At 36.4% G+C, this 25,416-nt stretch overlaps 2 protein-coding genes across 8 annotated transcripts in view; one reads left to right on the forward strand and one right to left on the reverse strand.

Annotated features, from left to right (window-relative positions):
• Nucleotides 1–4,385, reverse strand: part of SLTM (SAFB like transcription modulator) — a 59,310-nt gene extending 54,925 nt beyond the window's left edge. The window contains exon 1 of one of the 2 annotated variants that reach the window (XM_079125865.1): nucleotides 4,226–4,385. In XM_079125865.1, the coding sequence (XP_078981991.1) occupies nucleotides 4,226–4,238 (13 nt within the window). In that variant the 5' untranslated portion in view covers nucleotides 4,239–4,385. The remainder of the gene's footprint in view (nucleotides 1–4,225) is intronic. The other variant, XM_079125868.1, reaches the window with a different exon arrangement.
• The window catches only part of RNF111 (ring finger protein 111), a 120,647-nt gene that overhangs the window by 9,356 nt on the left and 85,875 nt on the right, over nucleotides 1–25,416 (forward strand). The gene's annotated exons all lie outside the window — the stretch shown is intronic.

Genomic DNA, 25,416 nt, shown 5'->3' on the forward strand with positions numbered 1-25,416 from the left:
TGGAATCAAGTTCTACTTTTGAAGTTAACAGATAGTGATATACTTTTATCTTAAAAACTCATCTTGCTAGGCATGGTGCTGCATTCCTATAATCTCAGAGACAAGAGGCTGAGGTAGAAGGATCAAACATTCAAGGCTAGTCTGAGCACTTAGTGAGACCCTGTCTCAAAATAAAAAAATGAAAAGGTCTAAGGGAATAGCTCATTGGTAGAACGCCCCTGAGTTAAATCCCCAGTACCACAAAAATAACAAAACAAAACCCCCTCATCTTAAATAATTTATTTAAAAGTGTCTAACATGCCTGGTGTGGTGTTGTACACCTGTAATCACAGGTTCAAAGTCAGTCTCAGCAACTCAGTGAGGCTGTAAGAAACCTAGCAAGACCCTGCCTCAAAATTTAAAATTTTTTTTTAAAAAGAGGGGGAGCTGAGATTGTGGCTCAGTGGTAGAGTGCTTTCCCAACACATGTGAGATACTGGGTTTGATCCTCAACATCACATAAAAAATAAATAAATAAAATAAAGTTATTGTGTCCATCTACATCTAAAAAAAGGAGGGAGTCTTGGGATGTGCCTCAGTGGTTAAGTACCCTTGGATTCAATCCCTGGTACCAAAAAAAAAAGTGCCGTGTAATGAGGGCTCAATTTTGCTACTTTTCATTTCCTTCTTGTGTCTGTTGGACCCACCAAATGATAAACGCCTATATGATAATAATCTTCCAAGAGGTTATGGTAGTCAGCCTCCAAGATGGTCCCCAGTGAGCTTCTGTTATTCACACCATCAAGCAGGCTCCTTTCCACATTGAATAGGACTAAGCTGTGCAACTAAAAGGATACTGAAGAAATATGAATTGAATTCTAAGACTAGGCCATAAAAGAGATTGTGGCTTCCATCTTCCCATCCCTTGGATAGTTTGCTCTTGAGGAATTCAGTTGCTATGTTGTGAGGATACTTAAGTAGTCTAAGAAGTCCACGTGGCAAGGAACTGAGACCTTTTGACAACAACCTGTATTAACTCACCATCCTTTTGAGTCAGCTCTCTTGGAATGGGATCCTCCAGCCCCAGTCAAGTCTTAAATAATGCAGCCCTAGCTGATATCTTGACTGAAAGTTTATGAGAGATTCTGAGCCGGGATCTCCCCCCTCAAGCCACTCCCAACTTCCTGACATGCAATTACTATGTAAAATATTTTTAAAATTTTTTTGTTATGCTCTTACATGATTTAAAAAAAATTTTTTAGATGTTGGTTGACCTTTATTTTTTTCATTTACTTATATGTGGTGCTGAGAATTGAACCCAGTGCCTCACACAGGCTAGGCAAGTGTTCTATCACTGAACCACAACTTCAGCCCCTCTTACATGATTTTTATGAAGTAAAATAAATTTTACAGTAATTATTATAATACAATACAAAGGAGCAAGAATGTAGCAAACAGGAATCTGATTTATTCTGAAATTTGTCTTTGGGCTAGATGATTTCCAAGAGATGGATTAAGAAGCAAAAAAGTAGGCTGAGATATTAAAGCAGGAAAAGGAGAATTCTCAGAGCTGGAATGGGCAAAGAAAGGACTGTGTATTGAGGTAAAAGTCTTTACTCAACAAGATTTTATCAAGAATGCAACATTGAATCAAACAACATTACCCTATGTAAATTTATGATTACACAAATGGTATGACTTTATGCCATGTACAAACAGAGAAACAACATGTATCCCATTTGTTTACAATTTAAAAAAATGCACTTAAAAAAAAAAAGAATGCAACTTTTTTTTCAAGATCTGTCATTGGAATGTCAATTCCATGTTCTTCATGAGTCAATAGATAAGAGAGATAAAGACACAGGAGGCCCTAAAGGATACACAGTCTAGTAGAGAGACAAGCAAATTGACATTACTATTCAGTATAAATACTGAACTACTTTAAAATGATGGAGACAGAGAAGCGCTATGGAAACCAGGTATAGTGACACATACCTGTAATCCCCATGATTCTGAAGAATGGAGGAAGTGGTAACAGAGGAAGAATCAGCATATGGAGCAACAGGAGACATGAGAGAGCCTGTTGTAGTCAAAATTGCAAATATGCTACAAGGGGATACCAGTGGTGAGGAATAAGACTGGAGCGGCAGCCTGGAGTTTCCCACATATACTGTGGTAAGAAAGGAGGCAGAAAGACCAGTTAGGGAGCTGTTGATGTGTTAAGGTGGAGTGGGAAGGGGTGAATTACAGAAGCAGAAACCATAGGTCTTAGTCATCAGCTGGATATGGGATGATATTCACTGAGATATTATAGAAATAGATTCATAGTGAAAAGGGGATTAGAGTTGAGTTTAAAGTTAGAAACATTAAGGTTAGGAACCTTAAGCTCAAACTGTATATGTGGCTAAGCGGTAGAGCTCTTGCCTAGCATGTGAGAGGCCCTGGGTTTGATTCCTAGCACTGAGGGAAAAAAAGAAAGAAAGAAAAAAGGTGAGTGATGAGGGGAAAGAACTGAAAAGGAAATTCTGAATTTTCAATCCTGTCTCTTCTTTTACAGTTAAGATTTCCAAAAGAGGTTCCTATTTTTGTGGCTTCTTCCTTCCTAAACTCCCATTTCCTCTTAACCCACTTTGGCATGACACTGTCTCTCATATTGCAATGAATTTACTCTTAAGTTTGTTAGCAACCTGTTAACTGCTCTACTTAATATATGCTTTATGTCCTATGTTCCTGCCTACCACCTCTCATCATTTCATGTGGACAACACTTGCTGTTTGAAACTCCTTTCCCTCTGTTCCACTTTCCTCTTAGCTCTGTAAATATACTGCTTTCTTTGTAGATTCTCTTTATTTCTAAGACAGTATCCAAATGTCCCAATTCTCAAGGTCGTATGATAGATACATATGACTCAATTAACACGCCTTTCCATCCCCCTTTTCCTAGCTTTGTTCTGCTATAAAGGTTGGAAAAATGAAACACTCAATTCTTTATCTTTCTTGAAGTTAAGGATGTCCATTTGACATAGTTTAGGACCATGAGCTGCAGACAGAAATCTCAGGAGAGTTTCCCCTTGCCATTAAGAAAACTACCTGATAGAGCTGGGAATGTGGCCCAGTGATAGAGCGCTTTCCTAGCATGTGCAAGGTCCTGAGTTAAATTCCTAGCACTGCAAAAAATCATTAAATTTTAAAAAGACAACCTGAAAGAAGAGTTTTGCCTTTCATTCTTTTTTACCTTTCTCTTGCCTAGAACATATATGTAAAGTTGGAAGTGCACTTATAATCTTTCAGTCATGCGAATAAAACTTACAAAGATGGTTTAGGAGAACAATTATGGTTACTTGCTGGTATCTTTAAGCCATATGGACAATGAACTGCCTGCTTCCAGTCTTTTTTATTACATAACATAAGTAAACTTAATGTGTTTAAATTACTCATAGTTAAGTCAAAATCCTGATAGAAGTTTGTATTCTGGACATTTTGTCTCCTTCTTTTCCATTACTCTTTAGAGAAATCTTATCTACCATCTTGACTTCAATTATCCATAGGGACTTGACTTATAAAATCCACATCTCTGAGTTTCAGACCAAAATATTCACTTGCCTACTAGATATTTCCACTTAGATTTTCACCTAAGTAAAATTCAATAAATTCACATTTTCTTTTGACTTTCAGCCTAAAAGAACAGATATTTTCTTAACCGTAACCAAACACCTTAAAGAATAAACATACAGAAGTTATTGCTAGACAAAACACTAAAATGATAGTCTAGATCCAGAAATTCCTGGGTTGGAGAATATATGACTGTGGAGTAGTTACTGCCAAAAGTTGAGATTGGAACATGAGATCTAAGGACTACATTCTACAATGAATGATTCTACCAGACTCCCAGAAAGGTAGACTGTCCTTTCTTGTTATTGCAATCTGAATAAGCAGCCTTGAGTCAACACATTTCAGTTAAGATTTTTATCATCCACCATTTTGGGGGAGGGGTCTAGCTCTTCTACAGCTTTATTGCTATTTTAATTATGATACATCTTTGAATATTTTAATTTAAAACATAAAAATGATCACCAGTTTTCTGTGTATGGTTGAACTAGTCTGGATTGAAAGGCTCGTCTATGTCCAAAGATTATTGAGGGATCACATAAGTGATTCACTATTCACTATTAAACCTAAAAAAAACAGCAGTGAACAAATACATAAAAGATCAATGATATGAATAAATGTGGGTCCTCAAAGCCTACCTTTGTTCTTCATGGTGGTCAACAGTCCAGGATGGTGATGGAAATGAAAAACTCTGCCAGGCCAGGGGTGCCAGAACGAAAGAGTAGCTGGCTTTTATGTTATTTTAAAGCTGCAGTGAAGCGAGGTAAGGCAAACACAGCTGCGCTCTAATGCACACTATTGCCATATGGGGAAATCCTTCCTGTGCCATGATTTAATACTCTTGTGTTCCAGTTCAACGGCATTCTGGAAGTTTCAGTGCATCAGGTCTTGCTATGGCTTTTCTTCCCTTTTTCTCTCTCCCTCCCCACTGTGGTACTAGGGATCAAACCCAGGGCACTGAGCATGCGAGACAGGTGCTCTATCACTAAGCTACATCCCCGGCCTTGCTGTAACTTTTTAAAGGATCAAAAAATTTCTTTGAATTTTATAACTCATATTTCTTGGGCTTGAGTAATATTTAATTAAGTTACATAATTAGAATAACACATGTAACTGGAAAAACAGGTTTTGGAACAATTCCATCTGACTCATGGTAAGCAGACAGTCCAGTTTTTTGACAGCAGATGTGCATGGTCATTCTAGAGAGTAGCCAACTAGTTGTAAGTGTTTGATATGCCCTGGGTACCAGATACCCCATTTCACAAAGGGAATAGTGAATATAGACTAAGAAGATGAGTTAGGAAAGAGAAGGCCAGTCAGGAACATTTTTACACAACATAAATATGTAGGGTGGGTTTGTGGCTCAGTGGTAGAACACTTGCCTAGCATGTGTGAGGCTCTGGGTTCAGTTGTCAGTACCACATATAAATAAGTGAATTTTAAAAAAGTTCCATCAACAACTTAAAAAATATTTTTAAAAAATATGTAGACCATACGAATTTGTTCTGTGTTGGAGTTTGGGAGGATCTCTTAAGATGTTCACATTTTCTTTAATTACTTTCTGCAGTTGCCATATCCTTACAGGCAAGTTCCTCAGTTGTTATAATGGATTTTTTGTTAATAACTTTAAATGGATACCCATGCAAAGGTAATGCTGTGTTTACTTTCCTCTTCCTAGATGCCCAGGTAGTTAGGTTGTAATCTCTATAGTAGTTTGGCTGATGGTACTTGGGTGGAACTGATGTAAGCCATTTTCATGAGTTGCCTTTCAAAACAACTTGGGCAATCTTCCAGGTTTATCTTTACCTCTGTTACCTTGAAGGCCTCATGATCCAGATTATATGCCTACAAGATGACAGAGATTTACCTGAACTACAAGAACTGGCACAGACTTGAGAAATAAACTTTGTCACATTAAGTCTCTACAATTTGAGGATTTGTCCACGTGGCAGATAATGTTTGGTTACTGTAATTCATACAGCAGCTCACATAGTACATGCAATTGATAAGGTGGGTTGCCCACAACTGGGTGATTGCAGAACAATTGTGGAATGAAAAACTTTCGTGACACACCCTATTGCAACAAAAATTTATATACAATCATGTTTTGCTTAACGATGTGGATATGTTTAGAGAAATGTGTTATTTCATCATTGCGTGACCATCATAGAATGTACTTACACGAAATAAATGACTACAAAGTCACTAGATAAAACAATTTTATGGGACCATCATCACATATGGTGTCCATTGTAGACCAGAACATTATTATGCAGAGGATAACTGTGTAACTGTGTAAATATACCTGGATCAAGACACAAAACATTTTTAGCATCCAAGAAGAATCCCTTATATGTTTTTCCAGTCAATACCTACCCTCTTCAAGATAACCACAGTTCTGACATATCATGATCCATTAATTTTCTCATTCTTCAACTTTCACATAAATAGATTCATGTAATATTTACTCTTTCTTTTTGGTCTGTGAAATTAATCTATTTTGTTACATGTATCAATAATTTCTTCTTTTTATGCAACTTTATTTTTAATTTAATTTAATTTTTTGTGGTGCTGGAGAGTTCTTTTTATATTGCTGTGTAGTATTACATTTTATGATTTTACCACATTTGTTTATTCATTTTCCTCTTAATAGACATTTGGGCAATTTCCAGTTTGGAGCTGTTATGAATAAAGCCAAGATAATGCTAAGAAAATTCATGTATATATCTTTTGCAGATGTATGTTCTCAGTTTTTTTTAAATACAATATATCTAGAAGTAGAATTACTGGGCATAAAATAGGCACATGTTTGGCTTCAGTAAACTCTACTAGTTTTCCAAAATGGTTTGTGACTTCCCTGTTTAATCTCTTTTTTTCCTTCTTTTTCTTTTGGTGCTGGGGATTGAACCCAGAGCCTCACTTATGCTAAGCATATACTCCAACATTGAGCTACACCTTCAGTGCTTGTTTACTCTTCTTAAAGATATATTTTGATGAACAGAAGTTCTTAATTTTAATGAAATCCAATTTAACATTATTTTCTGTATGGTCAATGTTTTCTGTGAACTACTTAGGAAATTTTTCTGCCACAACAACATAGATATTTTCTCCTATCTTCTAGAAGTCTGGTTGTTTTGGATTTTTACATTAAATGATCCAATTGTAATCTATGAATTAATTTCTTATATGATATAAAGTAGGGATCATGGTTCTTTTTTTATCCATTTGAATATGCAAACTGATTCAGTGCCATTTGTCAAAAAGATTATTCTTTCTTCGTTGAATTGTAGTGACATCTCTATCATAAATCAAGTGATTGTATATATGTGGCTTATGGTAGAGATTACCCAAGTCTTGGGTATCTGTTATAGCAGTGTATGTACACACACACACACACACACACACACACACACACACACAATCACTTGATTTGCTATAGCAAATATTCATGACTAGGTAATTTACAAAGAATAGAATTTTATTTCTCACAGTTCTAGAGACTGAGTCTAAATCAAGGTGCCAATAGGTTATATCTGGGAAGTGCCAGCCCACACTTCTAAGACAGCTCCTTGTTGCTATGCTCTTGAAAGGGAAAAAGCACTGTCCTCACGTGGTGTAAAGGATAGAAGGCAACAAAAGGGCCTAGTTAGTTCCCTCTAGCCCCTTCCATAAGGTACTGAACCCATCAATGAGAGCTCTTACTTCATGGACCAATCAACCACTAACAGCCCCATTTCTTAATATTGTTGCATTGGGGATTAAGTTTGAACATGAATTTTGAAGGGGACATTTCACAGCAATGTGGGTCTATTTCTGGAGTCTGTTCTGTTCTACCAGTCTTTTTGTCTTTCTGTCAATATCACACTGTCTTAATTTCTATAGTTTAATTTTTTTTTTTTTTTTTTTTTTTTTTTTTTTTTTTTTTTTTTTTTTTTGTGGTGCTGGAGATTGAACCCAGGGTCTTGTGCTTGCGAGGCAGGCACTCTACCAACTGAGCTATATCCCCAGCCCTATAGTTTGATATTGTCTTGTTATTTGCTAGTGTAAACCTTGCAGCTAATCTAAATTCTTTGTATTTCTTATTCCCCCATTCATCCCTAATATACACACAACTTGCTTGGATTTTGAGTGTCTTTGATCTATACATCCAGAGTCACTAGAATTATAGTCATGCATCACTGTATTGGTCTTAGTATGTCATTTTTAAATGCTATTGTATATGGCATTATTTTAAAGTTGTAATGACTAATTGTTGATAGTTTGTAGAAATACAATTGATTTTTGTTTGTTAACCCCTTATCCAGTAGCTTTGGTAAAATAAGTTAATTCTTTTTCCAGTACTGGGGATTGAATGTGGGGGTGCTTTACAACTAAGTGACATCCTCAGTCCTTTATTTTTTACTTTTTATTTTGAGACAGGGTCTTGCTAAGTTGCTGAGCCTGGCCTCTAATTTGCCATTCTCCTGCTTCACCCGCCTGAGTTGCTATTAATGATTAATTCTTAATTGTAGATTAATTTTGGATTTTCTACTTTTATAATTATGTCATCTATGAGTAAAATCCATTTTTCTTCTCTTTCAATTTTTATACCCTTTATTTCTTTTTCTTGCCTTATTTTAAATTCCTAATTTTACTAGACTTCAGCCTAATGTTGGATAGAATTAATGGCAATGGATATTAGTATCTTTTTTTTTTGCGGTGCTGGGGATTGAACCCAGGACCTCATGCTTGTGAGGCAAACACTCTACCAACTGAGCTATATCCCCAGCCCTTAGTATCTTATTTTTGACATAATATTTTTTTTTCCTGAGGATTGAACCCAGGCCTGGTGCATTCTAGGCAAGCACTCTACCTTTGAGATATTTGCTCAACACTGGCAGTGGATTTTAGTGTCTTCTTTTCAACATCCTGAGAAAAGTATTTAATATTTCACCATTAACTTTGAGATTAGTGAAAGGGTTTTTAAATAACTTCTCTTAGATTAGAGAAGTTCCTTTGTATTCCTATTACAACACAGTCCTAATTTGTATCTCTGTGAAATTGAATAAATGTCTTCATATATGTTAAGTCTCACCTCTGTTTCCTTTTTGGTGGACTGCCTTTTATATTCTCTGATAACATTTTTTATAAGTTGTTGAGATTTTTCTTTTTAATAGAATCACTCATATATCAGGGAATTTTTAGGACATGATTCCAAACATCTTACCCCAGATTGACCATATAATAAAAACTTTTTTTAAAAAAATTAACAATAAATCAATTTTTAAAATGATGACAAAATGAAGACAAAACAGATTTATCAATGAATGTAAAGGAACTTATTTTATCTAGTAAAAAAAGCTCTGAAATTGGTTCATAATTTCAAAACCTTTCTATAATGTTTATAAGAGCATATTTAAAATGAATTACTAGAAAGGTTGTGAATAAAAGGAGGAATGTGTGTCTCAAACGTGGCCACCATCTATTTTTCTCTTTATATATGCACGTCACTCTATCATTAAGATAAGGCATCTATTTCTCCACCTTCTTAAATCTGAGCTGGCTGTTACTGCCATGATGAAGAGAACAGGACAGAAATGACAATATGTCTATTCTCAGCCTAGTTTTTAAGTGGACTGAAAATTTCCACCTCTTTTCTTAGAACTCTTGCTCTAGGAAAAGACAACCACCAGGTAAGAAGTCTGACTACCCTGAGAACGCCATGTCATGAGAAAGTCCAATCTGAGCACACAGATTATATACATAGGAAGAGTCTTGGTTATCCCCTGCCTACTTTTAAAAACTGAAGTATAACTGAAATGCATTAGCCACTAATCGTTTTTAAATTGTGCAATTTAGTGACATTTAGTACATTCTCCATATTGTTCAATCATCACTTCTGTCTAGTCTAAGAAATTTCCATTGTCCCCAAAAGAAACTCCATAACCATTAGTAACTCCCATTCCCCATGTCCTCCCATTTCTAGCCCCTGACAATGACTAGTCTTTCTTTCTCTATGAATGTTAAGTCAGTTTTTTGTCACTGTAACCAAAATACCTGACAAGAACACCTTAGAGGAAGAAAATTTATTTTGGGCTGAAGGTTTCAGAGGCTTGATCCATGGTCAGACAATTCCATTGCTTTGGATGTGAGGTGAGGAAGATCATGACAGAAGGGTATAATGGAAGAAAGAGGCTCAGTTCAAGGCAACCAGAAGCAGGGACTGTTCAAGGAGCCAGGGATAAGATATATAATCTCCAAGGTGCCCTCAGTGACCTATTTCCTTCAGCCATGTCCCAGCTGCCTATAGTTCCCACCTAGTAATCCATTCAAATCATTAATCCATCAAGTGATTAACATAATCATTTTTCCTCTGAACATTACTGCATTGTGGACATGAGTTTTTTTGGGGGACACTGCACATCCAAGTCATAACATTGAACCTATTCTATTCTGTTTCATGTAAATGGACTCAAATGGTATGTGATCTTTGGTATTTGGCTTCTTTCACTTAGTATAATTTTTTGTGTGTGTGTGGTGCCAGGGCTTGAACTCAGGGCCTTATACATGCTAGGCAAGCACTTTACCAACTGAGCTATATCCCCAGCCCATCTCTTAGCATAATTTTTTGAAGGTTCATCTACACCTACATATATTTAACAATTAAATTCTGCCATCACACAGGTGGATTGGAAGCCATATTGGATATCCAGCTGATTCAGGTCTTTAGATGACTCTAGCCTTAACTGCCATCTCTTGATTGTAACCACATAAGAGACCCCAGGTCAGACTGGCCTGGCTGAGTCCAGGCAATGCACAGAAAGATGAGTAATAACTAACTTTTATTTTAAGCCACTAGGTTTGGGAGGGATACTGAGCTTGTTACAAGTAATAATTAACTGAAAGAAAGGACAAAAGTATTTAAGGCAAATGTAAATGAACAAATGTAAGTAACAGACCCTGTAAACTTAATACCCAGTGAAATTTAGTCAGAAAATAAAACTAGACAAATAAGAGCATTTATAGTTATCAAAAAGGGAACAAATCATAATCAAACTCCATTTAAAAAATATTTTTAGTTGTAGATGGACACAATACCTTTATTTTATTTATTTATTATGTGGTGCTAAGGATTGAACCCAGTGCCTCACATGTGCTAGGCAAGTGCACTATCACTGAGCTACAACCCTAGCCCTCAAACTCTATTTTTTGAACATTTATGTACAAAATAACATAGCATCAACATTCTTAAAGCAAAATCATCAAGAAATATGAGGAGAAATAAATTTAAATTCATTTTTAGGAAATTTTCCAAAATTGACACCAGTAGAGAAAAAATTTTACTTTTTCACTACTTGGGGATTGAACCCAGAAGACCACTGAACTACATCCCTAGCCTTTTCCATTTTTTTATTTTGGGATGGGGATAAGGTTGACCTTGTGTCTGTAGTCTCTCTCTTTATTTCTATTTTTGCCTTAAATTCTATTTTGTCTACTATTATTTACTGTTAGCTTCCTGAGCATATATATTTCCTGTTATTTATTACTCCATCAACTTTATTTTCAATATTTCTGTTGTTTTGTTTTAGAATTTTCTCCTATAAGTAGTATATAGCTGGATATTTTTAATTTGATGTTTTTATTATTTAATGAGTAAGTTCAATGGATTTACATTTATTTCAATAACTAATATCTTTTGATTTATATGTGTATATTGTGTGATTCTGGCACTCTTTTTTTTTCCTCTTTCTCTGCTTTATGTAGGATTACTAAAGTTTTTTTTTTTATAGTTCCCCTTTGTTTTTCCTGTGCTAACGTAGAAACTGTAAACTATATTTCTTTTCTTTTAGTCATTATCTTAAATGTTTGACTTACCTATTTGTATCAGTTATCTATTGTCTAGAAAAGTACTCCAAAACACAGAGGTCTAAGACAACAGTCAGCATTTGTTATTTCATAGTTTCTGTGGGTAGTAAGTTAAGGAGTGGCTTAATGGGATGCTACTGGCTACGGATCTCTCATGAGGTTGAGAAATATTTGACTGAGGCTTCACTGGGGCTGGAAGAATTCACTCTCAAGAATGGACATGGGGGCTGGGGTTGTGGCTCAGTTGTAGAGTGCTTACCTAGCATGTGAGGCACTGGGTTTGATTCTCAGCACCACATATAAATAAATGAAAAAAATAAAGGTCTATCAACATCTAAAAAATATTTTTAAAAGAATGCACATAGATGGCAAGTTGTCATTGAAGCAGGAGACCCAACTTTCTTACCACATGAAACTTTCATGGGACTACTGGAGAGTTCTCATGAGGTAGCAACTAGCCTCTCTTATGGTAAGGTTTCTCAACTTCAGTAGTACTGACCTTTTGTATTACATAATTCTCTGTGAGAGAGGGGCACTGTTCCATGCAGTTTAAGATATTTAACAGCATCCTTGACCTCTACCCACTAGATATCAGTAGCACTACCAGTTGTGATAATCAAAATTGTCTTCCACACTGCAAATGGTCCTCATAATGGAGATAGGGACAAAATCATCCCTGAGAACCACTGCCCCAGAGCCACTGATTTAATAGAGCAACCAGGATGTAAATTGGCACATCTTTATTGAACTAGTCTCAGAAGTCAAAACTCTGTCACTTTTTTTTTTTTCCCCAATGGTGGGGATCGAACCCAGGGCCTTGTGCTTGCAAGGCCCTCTACCAACTGAGCTATATCCACAGCCCTGTCAGTTATTTTTTATTGGAAACACTGATCAGACATGGTTGAATCATGGAGGTGAGGATAGGAGGAGGTATTGTTGGAGGCTGGCTACTATACTACTTAATTATAAATTTTTCCAAAAGCCTAAAGCTCTTCGGTGTTTTTTTTTGTTTGTTTGTTTGTTTTGTTTTTTGTTTTTTTTTTTTTTTTTTTTTTGGTGGGGGGTGGGGAGTGCTGGGGATTGAACTCAGGGCACTGAGCCACATCCCGAGTCCTATTTTGTATTTTATTTAGAAATAGGGTCTCACTGAGTTGCTTGGCACGTCACTTTTGCTGAGGCTGGTGATCCTCCTCCCTCAGCCTCCTGAGTCACTGGGATTACATGTGTGCGCCATGGCACCTGGCCTCTTATCCTTTGCATGCTGCAGTCATTCATTGAACGTTCATTGAACATCCATTGAACACTCCTGCCCACCTTCTCATTATTTTTGTACAGGCTGTTAGTTTAATTTTGGGTGTTTTCTTATATTTAACAATCAATTGAATTTCAAAACATGTGAAGCTCTATGTTCTCTCATGTATCTTGAATCTCACTTTTTTTTTTTTTAATGGTTGCTGTTTTAACTAACATGCTGTGATGAGGGTCAGTGAGGATCAGAAGAGAATAATCTCTTCTATCCTTTGTATTTTGGGGGGATTCTCATCTTAAATGAGAGCTAACCACATCTAGATTTTCTTGTTAAAAGTTATTTTCTTTCAGCAATTTAAAGCAATTATTTCTATGAGTCTAATGATTTTTATAATCTTAAGATATAGTTATCTTGGAGTTAATTTTTTTTATACAGTATGTCTTTGATGTTCTTCAGTTTTGCTTATAAAGGTGGGTTTTTCATTGTCCTGTGAAAATTCCCTTTCAATTTTAAAACCCTTTTGTTTTTTCTGTTCTTGAAGCTATTCAGCTGTTATCGCCTTGAATGTTATTTTTCTATTTCCTTTATTCTCTTCTGGAACTTCTCCTGACTGTGTATGAGGGGCCATGCAACTCCTATTAGTTGTACGTCATTTTTCTGCCTTGTCTCATGCTTTCATCTGTTTCTGTGATGCGTTTTGAATGAATTTCTTGGTATTATCTTCCAATTCACTAATTATCTCAACTTTGTCCTGTCTTAATTTTACCCATCTTGTTTATTTGTTTCTTTTTTCTTTTTGTGTTTGTGGTGGTGGGGATAGAACCCAGAGCCTGGTGCACTCTATCACTGAGCTACACTCTCAGTACCTCTTTTAAAAGTATCACTGACTATAACTTACATATCATTTAAAATGTAAAATTTAATGATTTTTGTAAATGTATGAAGTTTATCCTTTCTGGTTTGTTTGAGACAGGTCTCACTATGTTGCCCAGGCTGGTGCAGAACTCCTGGGCTCCTGATCTTCCTGCCTCAGCCTACCCAGTAGCTGGGACTACAGGCACATGTCACTGCACCTGGCTAAATTTATGAAGTTATGCAGTCCTCATCACAATCCAGTTTTAGAACATTTCTATCACACCAAAATGATCCCTTGTGCCCTTTTGTAGTCTACTTTTGTTTTCCCTCTAGCGCCAAGTAACCACTAATATACTTTGTTTCTATATGTTTGCCATTTCTGGATATTTTATATAAATGGAATTAAATGATATTTGTTATATATCTGGATTCTTTGAGGTTCATCTATTTTATAGCCTGCATAAGTTGTTTGTTGATGAAAGTATTCCATTGTACAGATTCACCACATTGTGTTTATCCTTTCACTACTTAATGGACCTTTGGATTGGTTCCATGTTGAGGTATCATGAATAATGCTGCTGATAACATTCATGTACATGTCCTCATGTGGATATATGTTTTCATTTTGGGGGGTAGATATCTAGGAGTGAAATTGTTTGATGATATTGTAAAATTATATTTATTGTTTAAGAAACTGGCAGTTTTCCAAAATAGCTGCACCATTTTACACCATTTTACACACCCCTAGAAAGAATGAGGGTTCCATTTCTCCACCTCCCTTCCAACACTTGCTATTTTCTGTCTTTTTATTATAGTCACACTAGTGGATGTGAAATCATATCTCGCCATGGTTTTAATTTGAATTTCCTTAATGACTTAATGTGAACATCTTTCTATGTGCTTATTCCAGCCATTCATTTATCTTCTTTGGTAAAACGTCTATGCCAATCTTTGGCTGTTTTAATTGGATGGTTGTTTTGGAGTTTTCTTTAAATTTCTATTATTAATTTTTTTATTTCTGGAATTTCTAATTAATGCCTTTTATATCAAACTGCTATTGTTTTATAGTTTCTGGTTATTTTTCATAAATATTCTTTATCTCTTTGAAGATCTTCAACATAATTATATTTTCTTTCCTTTCCTTAGTTTCTTATTATGAAAATTTCAATTTCTTATTTTGGAAAATATACAAAAGTGGAAAGAGTACAATAAACCTTAGTGAACCCATCAGAATTTTCCTGAGTTACTCAAGACATTCTTATTGAAATATTTTCCACACATTATAAGTTTTCCCATATAAACCATACTATTGGAATTTTAGTGCTTGTTTGTGTTATGCAACAACTGGTCTCTTTATGACTGGGTGTCAAGTGTTCTAAAACCCATGGCTTTTGGCTTACCTAGCTTTTGGAATTGAGACAAGTTGTACCAGCAGCACAAAGGGGAACAGTGTGCAGGAGGATATACCTATAGAAGGAAGAACTCTTCTTTCAAAGATCCTGTCTTGACTTGGTGAGAAATTAGATGGTCCTACACTTCCTACAAGGTTTTTATAGGAAAAAATTATAAAGGGGTTTATTACCAGACTCATACTTTGGCTTCTATATTAACCTCCTTCCTACATATTTAATTTTAGTTGGGCTAATCTTCTTTCCGAAGGAATTATAGACAGATCTTGTATAAGTTGTTTGTTGATGAAAGATATAGATTTCAGTTCCTTCTTTTGGTAAAACTCACCAAGATCATTATTGTAGAGATGTTGTTATAAATGTTGATTGGTATTACACAGTGTCCCTTTAATGTTGCTTTTTTTTTTTTTTTACAGATGTCAATGTAAAGAAAATTATGCTCCTTCTGAGACATATTATCTCATTGACATGGGGAATCTTATAACTGCATTTCACTGTTGGCTTTGGCTAAAAGGAATCCAAGCTAAAATGGCCACTCCCATCTAGAAATTATCCAGGATTATATGGTTCATATTTCTGTGTCATAATTACCAATGGCTCAGTTTTTGCTATTCTAGCTTATTTTTCTTTTTTCCATTCTAAAATCTTAACACATTTAAGATTGTTCTGCCCCAATGATTACATGTGCTGTAAGCTGTCCTTGTACTATTAGAGAACAGGGCTGGAAGTGTTTGCATAAATAAGCAAATATTATAAAAGATGATTCATCTAAAGTGGTACTGCTGGCAAGGAATTGGTGAGTGTTTGCCATTTTAAAATACAGGCATAAGCCAGGCATGGTGGTACATACCTGCAATCTAGCAATTCAGGAGACTGAGGCAGGAAGATCACAAATTTGAGGCCAGTCTCAGCAACTTAGTAAGGCCTTAAACAACTTAGTGAAACCCTGTCTCAAAAATGAAAAATAAGAAGGACTGATGATAGCTCAGTGTAAAGCGATCCTAGATTCAATCCCCAGTACCAAAACAGTCAAAAAACAAAACAAAACAAAACAAAACAAAAACAAAAACAGGCATAGTTTCAGATCTTCAGACTACATTTCTTTTTTTTTTTTTTTTGGTACCAGGGATTGAACTCAGAGGCACTTAACCACTGAGCCACATCTCCATCCCAGTTTTGTATTTTATTTAGAAACAGTCTTATTGATTTGCTTAGGGCCTAAGTTGCTGAGCCTGGCTTTAACTCTTGATCCTCCTGCTTCAGCCTCCCAAACCTCTAGGATTACAGGCGTGTGCCCCCACACCCAGCTTTAGATTGCATTTCTAAGATCAGTTTCTCATTTTTTTTCTCTTCTTTTTTTATTGTAAACAAATGGGATACATGTTGTTTCTCTGTTTGTACATGGCATAAAGGCATACCATTTGTGTAATCATAAATTTACATAGGGTAATGTTTGATTCATTCTGTTATTTTTTCCCTTCCCCCCACCCCTCCCACCCCTCTTTTCCCTCTATACAGTCCTTCCTTCCTCCATTCTTGCCCCCCTCCCTAACCCTAACTCTAACCCTAACACTAACCCCTCCCTCCCCCCATTATGTGCCATCATCCACTTATTAGCGATATCATTCGTCCTTTGGTTTTTTGAGATTGGCTTATCTCACTTAGCATGATATTCTCCAATTTCATCCATTTGCCTGCAAATGCCATAATTTTATCATTCTTTATGGCTGAGTAATATTCCATTGTATATATATACCACAGTTTCTTTATCCATTCATCAACTGAAGGACAGCTAGGTTGGTTCCACAATCTGGCTATTGTGAATTGAGCAGCTATGAACATTGATGTGGCTGTATCTCTGTAGTATGCTGATTTTAAGTCCTTTGGGTATAGGCCAAGGAGTGGGATAGCTGGGTCAAATGGTGGTTCCATTCCAAGTTTTCTAAGGAATCTCCACACTGCTTTCCAGAGTGGCTGCACTAATTTGCAGCCCCACCAACAATGTATGAGTGTACCTTTCTCCCCACATCCTCGCCAACACCTGTTGTTGCTTGTATTCTTGATAATCGCCATTCTAATTGAGGTGAGATGGAATCTTAGGGTGGTTTTGATTTGCATTTCTCTTATTATTAGAGATGTTGAACATTTTTCCATATGTTTGTTGATTGCTTGTAGATCTTCTTCTGTGAAGTGTCTATTCATTTCCTTAGCCCATTTGTCGATTGGATTATTTGTATTCTTGGTGTAAAGTTTTTTGAGTTCTTTATAGATTCTGGAGATTAGTGCGCTATCTGAAGTATGATTGGCAAAGATTTTCTCCCACTCTGTAGGCTCTTTCTTCACATTGCTGATAGTTTCTTTTGCTGAGAGAACGTTTTTTAGTTTGAATCTATCCCAGATATTGATTCTTGCTTTTATTTCTTGTGCTATGGGAGTCCTGTTGAGGAAGTCTGATCCTAAGCCAACATGTTGAAGATCTGGACCTACTTTTTCTTCTATAGTCTGCAGGGTCTCTGGTCTGATTCCGAGGTCCTTAATCCATTTTGAGTTTAGTTTTGTGCATGATGAGAGATATGGGTTTAGTTTCATTCTGTTGCATATGGATTTCCAATTCTCCCAGCACCATTTGTTGAAGAGGCTATCTTTTCTCCATTGCATATTTTTGGCCCCTTTGTCTAGTATGAGAAAATTGTAGTTTCTCATCGTTAAAATTTGGATTTTTGTTGCACAAACCAAAAGCAAATTCTTGGGAAATAGTCTTGCTCCAAAGATAAAAATGTTTTAAATGTGAAACTTCTTGTCTTTGTACTATTCCTTATATTTTGATATTGTGTTAATGCTCCTAGTATCTTAATATTAACCCAAGGCAAATAATTTAACCCTTCTTGGCTGTAATTTTCTCACTCTTATAATGGTAATGAAGTCTTTTACTTAATGATTAGTTCACTGAGATAGTACCTTATTAGAGATGGGGATGTGGTTCAGTGGTAGAGTACTTACCCAGCATGTGCAAGGTCCTGATTTCAATCCCTAGTACTAGGGGGGTGGGGAGAAAAGAGGACAGTGAGATAGTACCTTGCTAATGAAAAGACATGGTTAATTATTATTGCTAACTTACTGTGGTATATTGGAAAAATTACTAGACTTCTCTGGGGATAGCTTTCCTCCAGTGGAAAGTAGAATGATTGAACTTGATGAATATTAATATACTTCACAATTTTTTCCCAGTACTGGAAGATTGAACCCAGGGTGCTTTACCACTGAGCCACATCCATGGCCCTTTTTTAAAAAATTTCGATACAGGGTCTTGCTAAGTTACTCAGGCTGGCCTCAAACTTGCAATCCTCCTGTCTAGCCTTCTGAGTAGCTGGGATTACAGGCAACTTTACAACTCTTAATTTAAATTATTCAATAAACATTCACATGAAAATGAGTAAAAAAGAACTTATCCTATAGACGGTCACAGTAGAGTGAGAGAGGGGTACACAGAGTAACTAAATTAAATGTGATAAGTGCCCTTATAGAGCTTATAAACATAATATTATTAAAACAGGAGAGACACATGGCTTTAATAGCAGAAACTAGAGGAAGACTCAGAAGCTATGACTGATTTTCTTTGCTCTTAGTCTTAGTGGAAAAGGCTTTTGATTTTCAGTATTAATTTATGATATTAGCTGTAGATTATTTGTAGATGACTTTTTTGTTTTAGATCTAGGACTTTTTATCCATTCATGGTTTGTGGTGAGTTATCATGAGTGGTTACTGTTTTGTCAAATGATTCTTTTCTGAAGCTATTGAAATAATTATAAAAGTTTTCTTGAGTGATAATAGGGCGATTTACATGACTGATTTTTGGTTCTTCAACCACATATTTTTTAATAAAACTAACTTGGTCACCATGTATTACCTATATTTTGTATGTCACTGGATTTGATTTGTTAAAATTTTGTTAAGGATTTTTGCCTGTATCTTTTTATTTATTTATTTATTTTGGTACCGGTGATTGCATCCAGGGGAACCTAACCACTGTGCCACATCCCCAGACTGACCAACCTACCTTTCTTTCTTTTCTTTTTTTCTTCTCTTTTTCTTTAATTTTTATTTATTTGTCTTTATGTGCTGCTGAGGATGGAACCCAGGCCTCACATGTGCTAGGCAAGTGCTCTACCACTGAGCATCAACCCCAACCCCTTTTTATTTTTTATTTTGAGACAGAGTCTCACTAAGTTGCTTAGAGTCTCAATAAATTGCTGAGGCTGGCTTTGAACTTGAGATCCTCCTGCCTCTGTCTCCCAAGTCTCTGGGATTACAGGAGTGAGCCACCATGCCTATCTTGCCTGTATCTTTATGAGTGTATTGCTCTAAATATTTTTTTCTCTTTATATTGCTGTCTGACTTTAGTTTTAGGATAATGTTAGGAATTAAGATGCATTCATTCTATTTCCTAGAAGAGTTTGTGTGGAATTGGTGTTCGTTCTTCCTTAAATATTTTATAAAATTCACCAAATGATTTGGGCCACAAAGTTTTTTTTTTTTTTTTTTTTTTTTTTTCAATAGAGAGAAAGCGGGGACCAGGTGGGACCAGTGTCCTCTGATGGAGGAATAATGACCCAGAGGTAGCTCAGCACATTTATTATATAGGATCTTGCAATCAGGAAGTTAAAACTATAGAGACATTGTTTGTGCACTAAAAAGTTATAGAACTACAAACATTTTTGTAACTATTCTGTTGCAATGATAGGAACATCCTGTTATCCTGCTGCACCCAGGAAGCCCATTGTCAAGAGTTTCTGCAGAGCAGGTAGGCTTGAAGCTTGTAGTGAGTGCTTATAAAACATTGTTGTTATCTTGTTATGCTCAGAATTCTCTATCCCTGGTAGCTAGGGTCTGAGCTCAAGATCAAGACTGTTATTGTTCCATACCTTCTGCACAGAACTTCCTCAGAAAGGAATTTACCATACCTCCTGGGCAATATCATTCTGCAATCTTTACACGAAAGTTCCCAGAGCAAAGCATAGCCACAGCTCTGAGGCAGTCCCCCATGACTGTGACCCCTAAAGTTTTTAACTCTCAGATTGTCCACTGTGAACCTCCAGCACTCTGTCAATTACCGTTCAGGTTTTCCTATCCCAGCATTGATTCTCATGGATGTTCCCCCATGGGTACCTGTTTTAGTAACATGGTTGTGCATCTCCTGATTCTCTCCAATGCAGGGTCGGTGATCTGCCCTGTGACCTCACTTCTCTGATAGATCTAAGAAGAGTTGTTAGTTTTTTGGTTTCTTCAGTTTTTTACTTGTTAGGACAGAATGGTAGCTCTCAAATTTCTTATGTGCCAGACTAGAAACCACGAATCTGCCAATGTTTTCAAAATAAAAGTTCGTTTATATTTTTTTAAATCTTCCCAATTAACTTTAGTGTTTTATTATTGCAATATCATTTGTTCCTTTTTATGATCTTTAATTAACTCATGTATTTATTTTTAGTTGACTTCATCTTTAGAACAGTTTTATTCTTACAGAAAAATTGTGAAGATAGCACTTCGTTCCCATATACTTTGTACTCAGTGTCCCCTATTATTAATATCTTATATATCAGACTACATTTGTTACAATTAGTGTACCTATAGAGATTAACTAATGCTCACGTTTTTCAGAATTCCGTTTTAGCTAATGTTCTTTCTGTTCCCAGATGCCTTTCAAGGTCACACATTACATCTAGTTACCATGTCTCAGGCTTTGCTTAGTTGTGACAGATTTTCAGAATTACTTTAATATTTTTTAAAATTTGTTCTAATTGGTTAAATGACAGAATGCATTTTGACACATTGTACACAAATGGAGCATAACTTCTCATTCTTCTGGCTGTACACGGTGCTGAGTCACACCAGTAGTGTAATCATACATGTTTATAGGGTAATAAAGTCTGTCTTATTCTACCCACCTTCCCATCCCCACCGCCCCACCCCTTCCCTCACTCCCCACTGCCCCACCCCTTCCCTCACTCCCCACTGCATAATTACAAAGTTTCTTCATTCTTCTTGGGGCACAAATTTTTAAAAAACTGAATTCATTGTATGGGAATTGCTGTTCTCTGTGTCGTTCCTGACACTAGCAGTCTGTGTCTTGTCCTTTTTTAAAATCCTCGTGCAGTCTAGCCAGTGGTTCATCTGTACTGTCGATCTTACGAAGTCAGCTTTGGTCTCCCTGTTCCTCGGTTTTATTTCCTTTCTGTGTCATTCATTTCTACTCCTTTTTTTTTTTTTTTTTTTTTTTTTAAATCTGAAACATGAAAATTTTATTTTTGTTTTCCAAGGAAGAGTGCGTGTTATGTATACCCATTATATAAAGTACATAAACATAGTTATAGCTTGGATATGAGGTGTTCCCCAAAAGCTCAGAGGAGAAGTGATTGGGTTGTAGGAGTATTAACCCAATCAGTGAATTAATCCCTGATTGAATTGGTAACTGGAGGCAGGTGGGGTGTGGCTGGAGGGAGCAGCTCATTGGGTGCATGGCTGTGGGGTATATATTTTGTTTCTGGCGAGTGGAGTCTCTCTCTCTCTTTCTCCTTCCTGATGATATGAGCTGCTTCCCTCTGCCACACCCTTCTGCCACGATGTTCAGTGTTCAGCCTCCCCTAGAACTTTGAGGAATGGAGCTGGCCTTCTAAGGAGTAGGATCTCCAAAACCATGAGCCCCTCAAATAAACTGTTCCTCCTCTACAGTTGTGCTGGTTGGGTCATTTAGTCACAGCAGCGAAAGAGCTGACTAAAACAAAAATATACACAGTACCGATTTCTATTGCAGTTATTGCTCCACATCAATTGAACCCCTTCAAAACAAGTTAATTAGCAGAGAGGTGCCTCACTAACTTAAACTTTCTCCAAAACTTCTGTGGTAAGTTACGCTGATTCCTTTTTGCCACTCCCTCTCTCTGCCTCCAATTTCCCTTTTCTGGTTGTTCACATTCATATTCTAATATGTGTTTCTAAAAAATACACTATCATCATCCAGATCAACTTCACATATTTTTCCCAACAGGTAATTCTTTAGGGCAAGTTGTCACTGATATAAGGGTTTTTCTTTCTTCTTTCCCCTTTTCATTTGCTTTGTTAACTCAGCCAGTTATTCCTGCTTTTTTTTTTTTTTTTTTTTTTTTTTTGCCACTCTTGGGCTCAAATTTCCAAATTCTTCCTCTTTCTTTTGTATTCCATTGTTTGTTGAGTGCCTCAGGACTGACTCACACAGACTCAGCAGATTGTGCAACATCAGATGGAGATAGACTAACCAGAGGTGTAGGTTCCCTGAAATCGCTTTGAATGAGGTCTTCATTTTAATTTGGGGGTCCACACCTGGCATTGGCAGTAGCCAATTTCAGCTGGAGCTGTATTTTGTTTGTCTTGAACATACAGTATTGGCAGCATATTTCTCAGCATCTACTAAGATATCAAAAGATGCCTCAGGGGCCATGGCTGTGGCACTCGTCTGTAATCCCAGCAACTTGGGAGGCTGAGGCAGGAGAATCACAAGTTCAAAGTCAGTCTTAGCAATTTAGTGAGGCTCTAAGCAACTTGGGGAGACCCTGTCTCTAAATAAAATACAAAAAATGCTGGGGATGTGGCTCAGTGGCTAAGCGCCCCTGGGGTTCAATTCCTGGTACAAAAAAAAAAAAAAAAAAAAAGATAACTGAGGACTGGAGATGTAGCTCAGGGGTAGAGTGCTTGCCTCACATGCAAGAGGGTCTGGGTTCAATCTCATGCATTTTCCAAACAACAATGAAACAACAGATTCCTTTTGCATCATTAATGTCCAATATATATGGCAGGGCCAAAGGACTGAAGTCAGAGAGACCTTGGAAAATTCCACCTTCAGGTCATAGATCTTTTGGCTCATTTCAGAGTTATACAACAATCTGTCAGGGTTTTATCAAGAAGGGCATCCAGGGTCCTAAAGAATATGTGATTTTTCTTTGGTTTTCTTTAAAGTTATTTGTCATTGGAAATTTCAGCTCAGGGGCTGAGGACATAGTTCAGTGGAGCACTTGCCTAGCATGCACAAGGCCCTGGGTTCAATCACCAGCACCACAAAAATTAAAAAGATTTAAAAAAACGTAAAAAAATTAATTTAACTTGGATGATTTGTAGGTAAAGTGAGATCCTAAGGAAAAACCTTTGAAGGTACCAAAGGATTTTTCTGACAGATGATATTCAAAATTGTCAAGGTTTTCAAAAACAAGGGAAATTTGTGAAACTTTCATAGTTTGAGAGTGGAGAAGCCTAAAGAGATATGACACCTAAATGTAATGTAGTATCCTTTATGAGCTTTTGAGTTTTGAGGCAAATTTCTCAAAGTTCCTGGAGGCAGAGGTGCCTCCAGAGGCCTCTGGCTCAGTCTCAGCAGGGCCCAGGCCTAGCAGGAGCCCCAGTCTATGGGCTGGTGCCTGCATGCCTTGTTTTATTGTTTCCTTTCTTCTGTTTGCTTTTGGTTTAATTTGCTCTAGTAATTTCTTAATATGGAAGCTTAGGTCACTGATGTTAAAGCTCTCTTCTTTTCCAATATAAATATTTGATGCTATAAGTTTCTCTGAGAACATGCTTTCATAGCATCCCACAAATTTTTAATAGTTGTGGTTTTATCTTCATTCAGTTAAAAATATTTTTAAATTTCTTTTTTTATCTTCCTTGATCTATTAGTTATTTATATGGTGGGCTTAATTTCCAGTTATTTGGGGGAGGTTTTCCAAACATCTTTAAGTTATCTAATTCCTTATGGTAAGAAAACACTTTGTATGAGTTCAAGCATTCTAAATTTATCAAGACTTGTTTTATGCCTCAGAATGCAGTATAATTTGGTAAATGTCCCACATTCCTTATTGATGAAAATAGTATTATGTTATTATTGGACATAGATCAAGTTGATTAATAATGATTTTTTAGGGTTTCCATATCCTTGCTAATTTTTAAAATTCATTTGTTTTGTTAATTATCAACAGCAGAATGTTAAAATATCTAACACTAATTATTTGTGTATTTATTTAAATTCCTTTTTTACTTACATACTTTAAATCTCTTATGGAATGTATACACATCTAGAATTGCTAGTGGCTGTGAATTTGTTCCCTTTGTCATATGAAATGAATTTTTTTCTTCTATAATTTGTTTTTCTGAAATCTACTTAATCTCATAAAGATATTTCAAGTTTCTTTGCATTGGTATAAGCATAGTATATCTGCTTTCATCCTTTTACTTTTATCCTAACCACCTCTAAGTTTAGAGTAGGATTTTTTTGTATGCAGCCTGTAGTTGGGCCTTGCTTTTCTATACATTCTGACAATCTCTGTCTTTTTTTTTGCCCGGGGGGGGGGGGAAGGTGGGTAACTGGGGATTGAACTCGGTGGCACGTAACCACTAAACCACATCCCCAGCCCTATTTTGTATCTTATTTAGAAGACAGGGTCTTACTGAGTTGCTTAGCACCTCAATTTTGCTGAGACTGGTTTTGAACTTGTGATCCTCCTGTTTCAGCCTCCTGCGCTGCTGGGATTACAGGCATATGCTGCTGTGCCCTGCAATTTCTGTCTTTTAATCAGAGTATTTAGAGCATATACATTTAAAGCAAATATACTCTGTGATTGGGTTTAAGTCTACCATCTTGTGTGTATGTATGTGTGGTGCTGGCAATTGAAGTTAGGACCTCTTACATGCAAGGGATATATTCTACCACAGAGTTACACCGCCAGCATCCATTTTGTCTTCTTTTTATCCCACATAGTCTTCTATTTGTTCCATCTGTCCTTTGTTCTTCTTTCCCTGAGATTTTGGATTGATTTTTTAAGTATTCCATTTTACCTTCTTTATTGTCTTGGCAGCTATTCCTTTTATTTTTATATTTTTACTGGTTAATGTAGGGTTTACAATATGAATATTTAACATATCACAGTCTACCTTCAAATAATATTGAAACACTAGCTAAACAGAATAAGAATTATTTAACAGAAAACTTCTATTTTGGGCTAGGGGGAGGCATGCGGGTCTTGGGGGTTGAACTAAGGGGCACTCAACCACTGAGCCACATCCCCAGCCCTATTTTGTATTTTATTTAGAGACAGTGTCTCACTGAGTTACTTAGTGCCTTGCTTTTGCTGAGGCTGGTTTGAATTCTCAATCCTCCTGCTTCAGCCTCCTGAGCCGCTGGGATTACAGGTGTGTACCACCGCACCAGTCAAACTTCTACTTTTTATCTCCCACCCTTTGTCATACATTTAACTTAAATGTGTAATAACTATATGATATGTTGGTACTACTAGTGTTGGTTTTGTTTTTGTTTTTTTTGCGTGCTAGGGATTGAACATGGGACCTTGTACATGCTAAGCACTCACTTTACCATTGAGCCACATTCCCAAACTTATTTATTTTCTCTCTATATTGTTACTTTCTCCCTGTGTTTCACAGGTTGACCTCAAACTCCTGG

This window comes from Sciurus vulgaris (genome assembly GCF_902686455.1).
Source record: "Sciurus vulgaris genome assembly, chromosome: 2".
NCBI classification, from domain to species: Eukaryota; Metazoa; Chordata; class Mammalia; order Rodentia; family Sciuridae; genus Sciurus; species Sciurus vulgaris.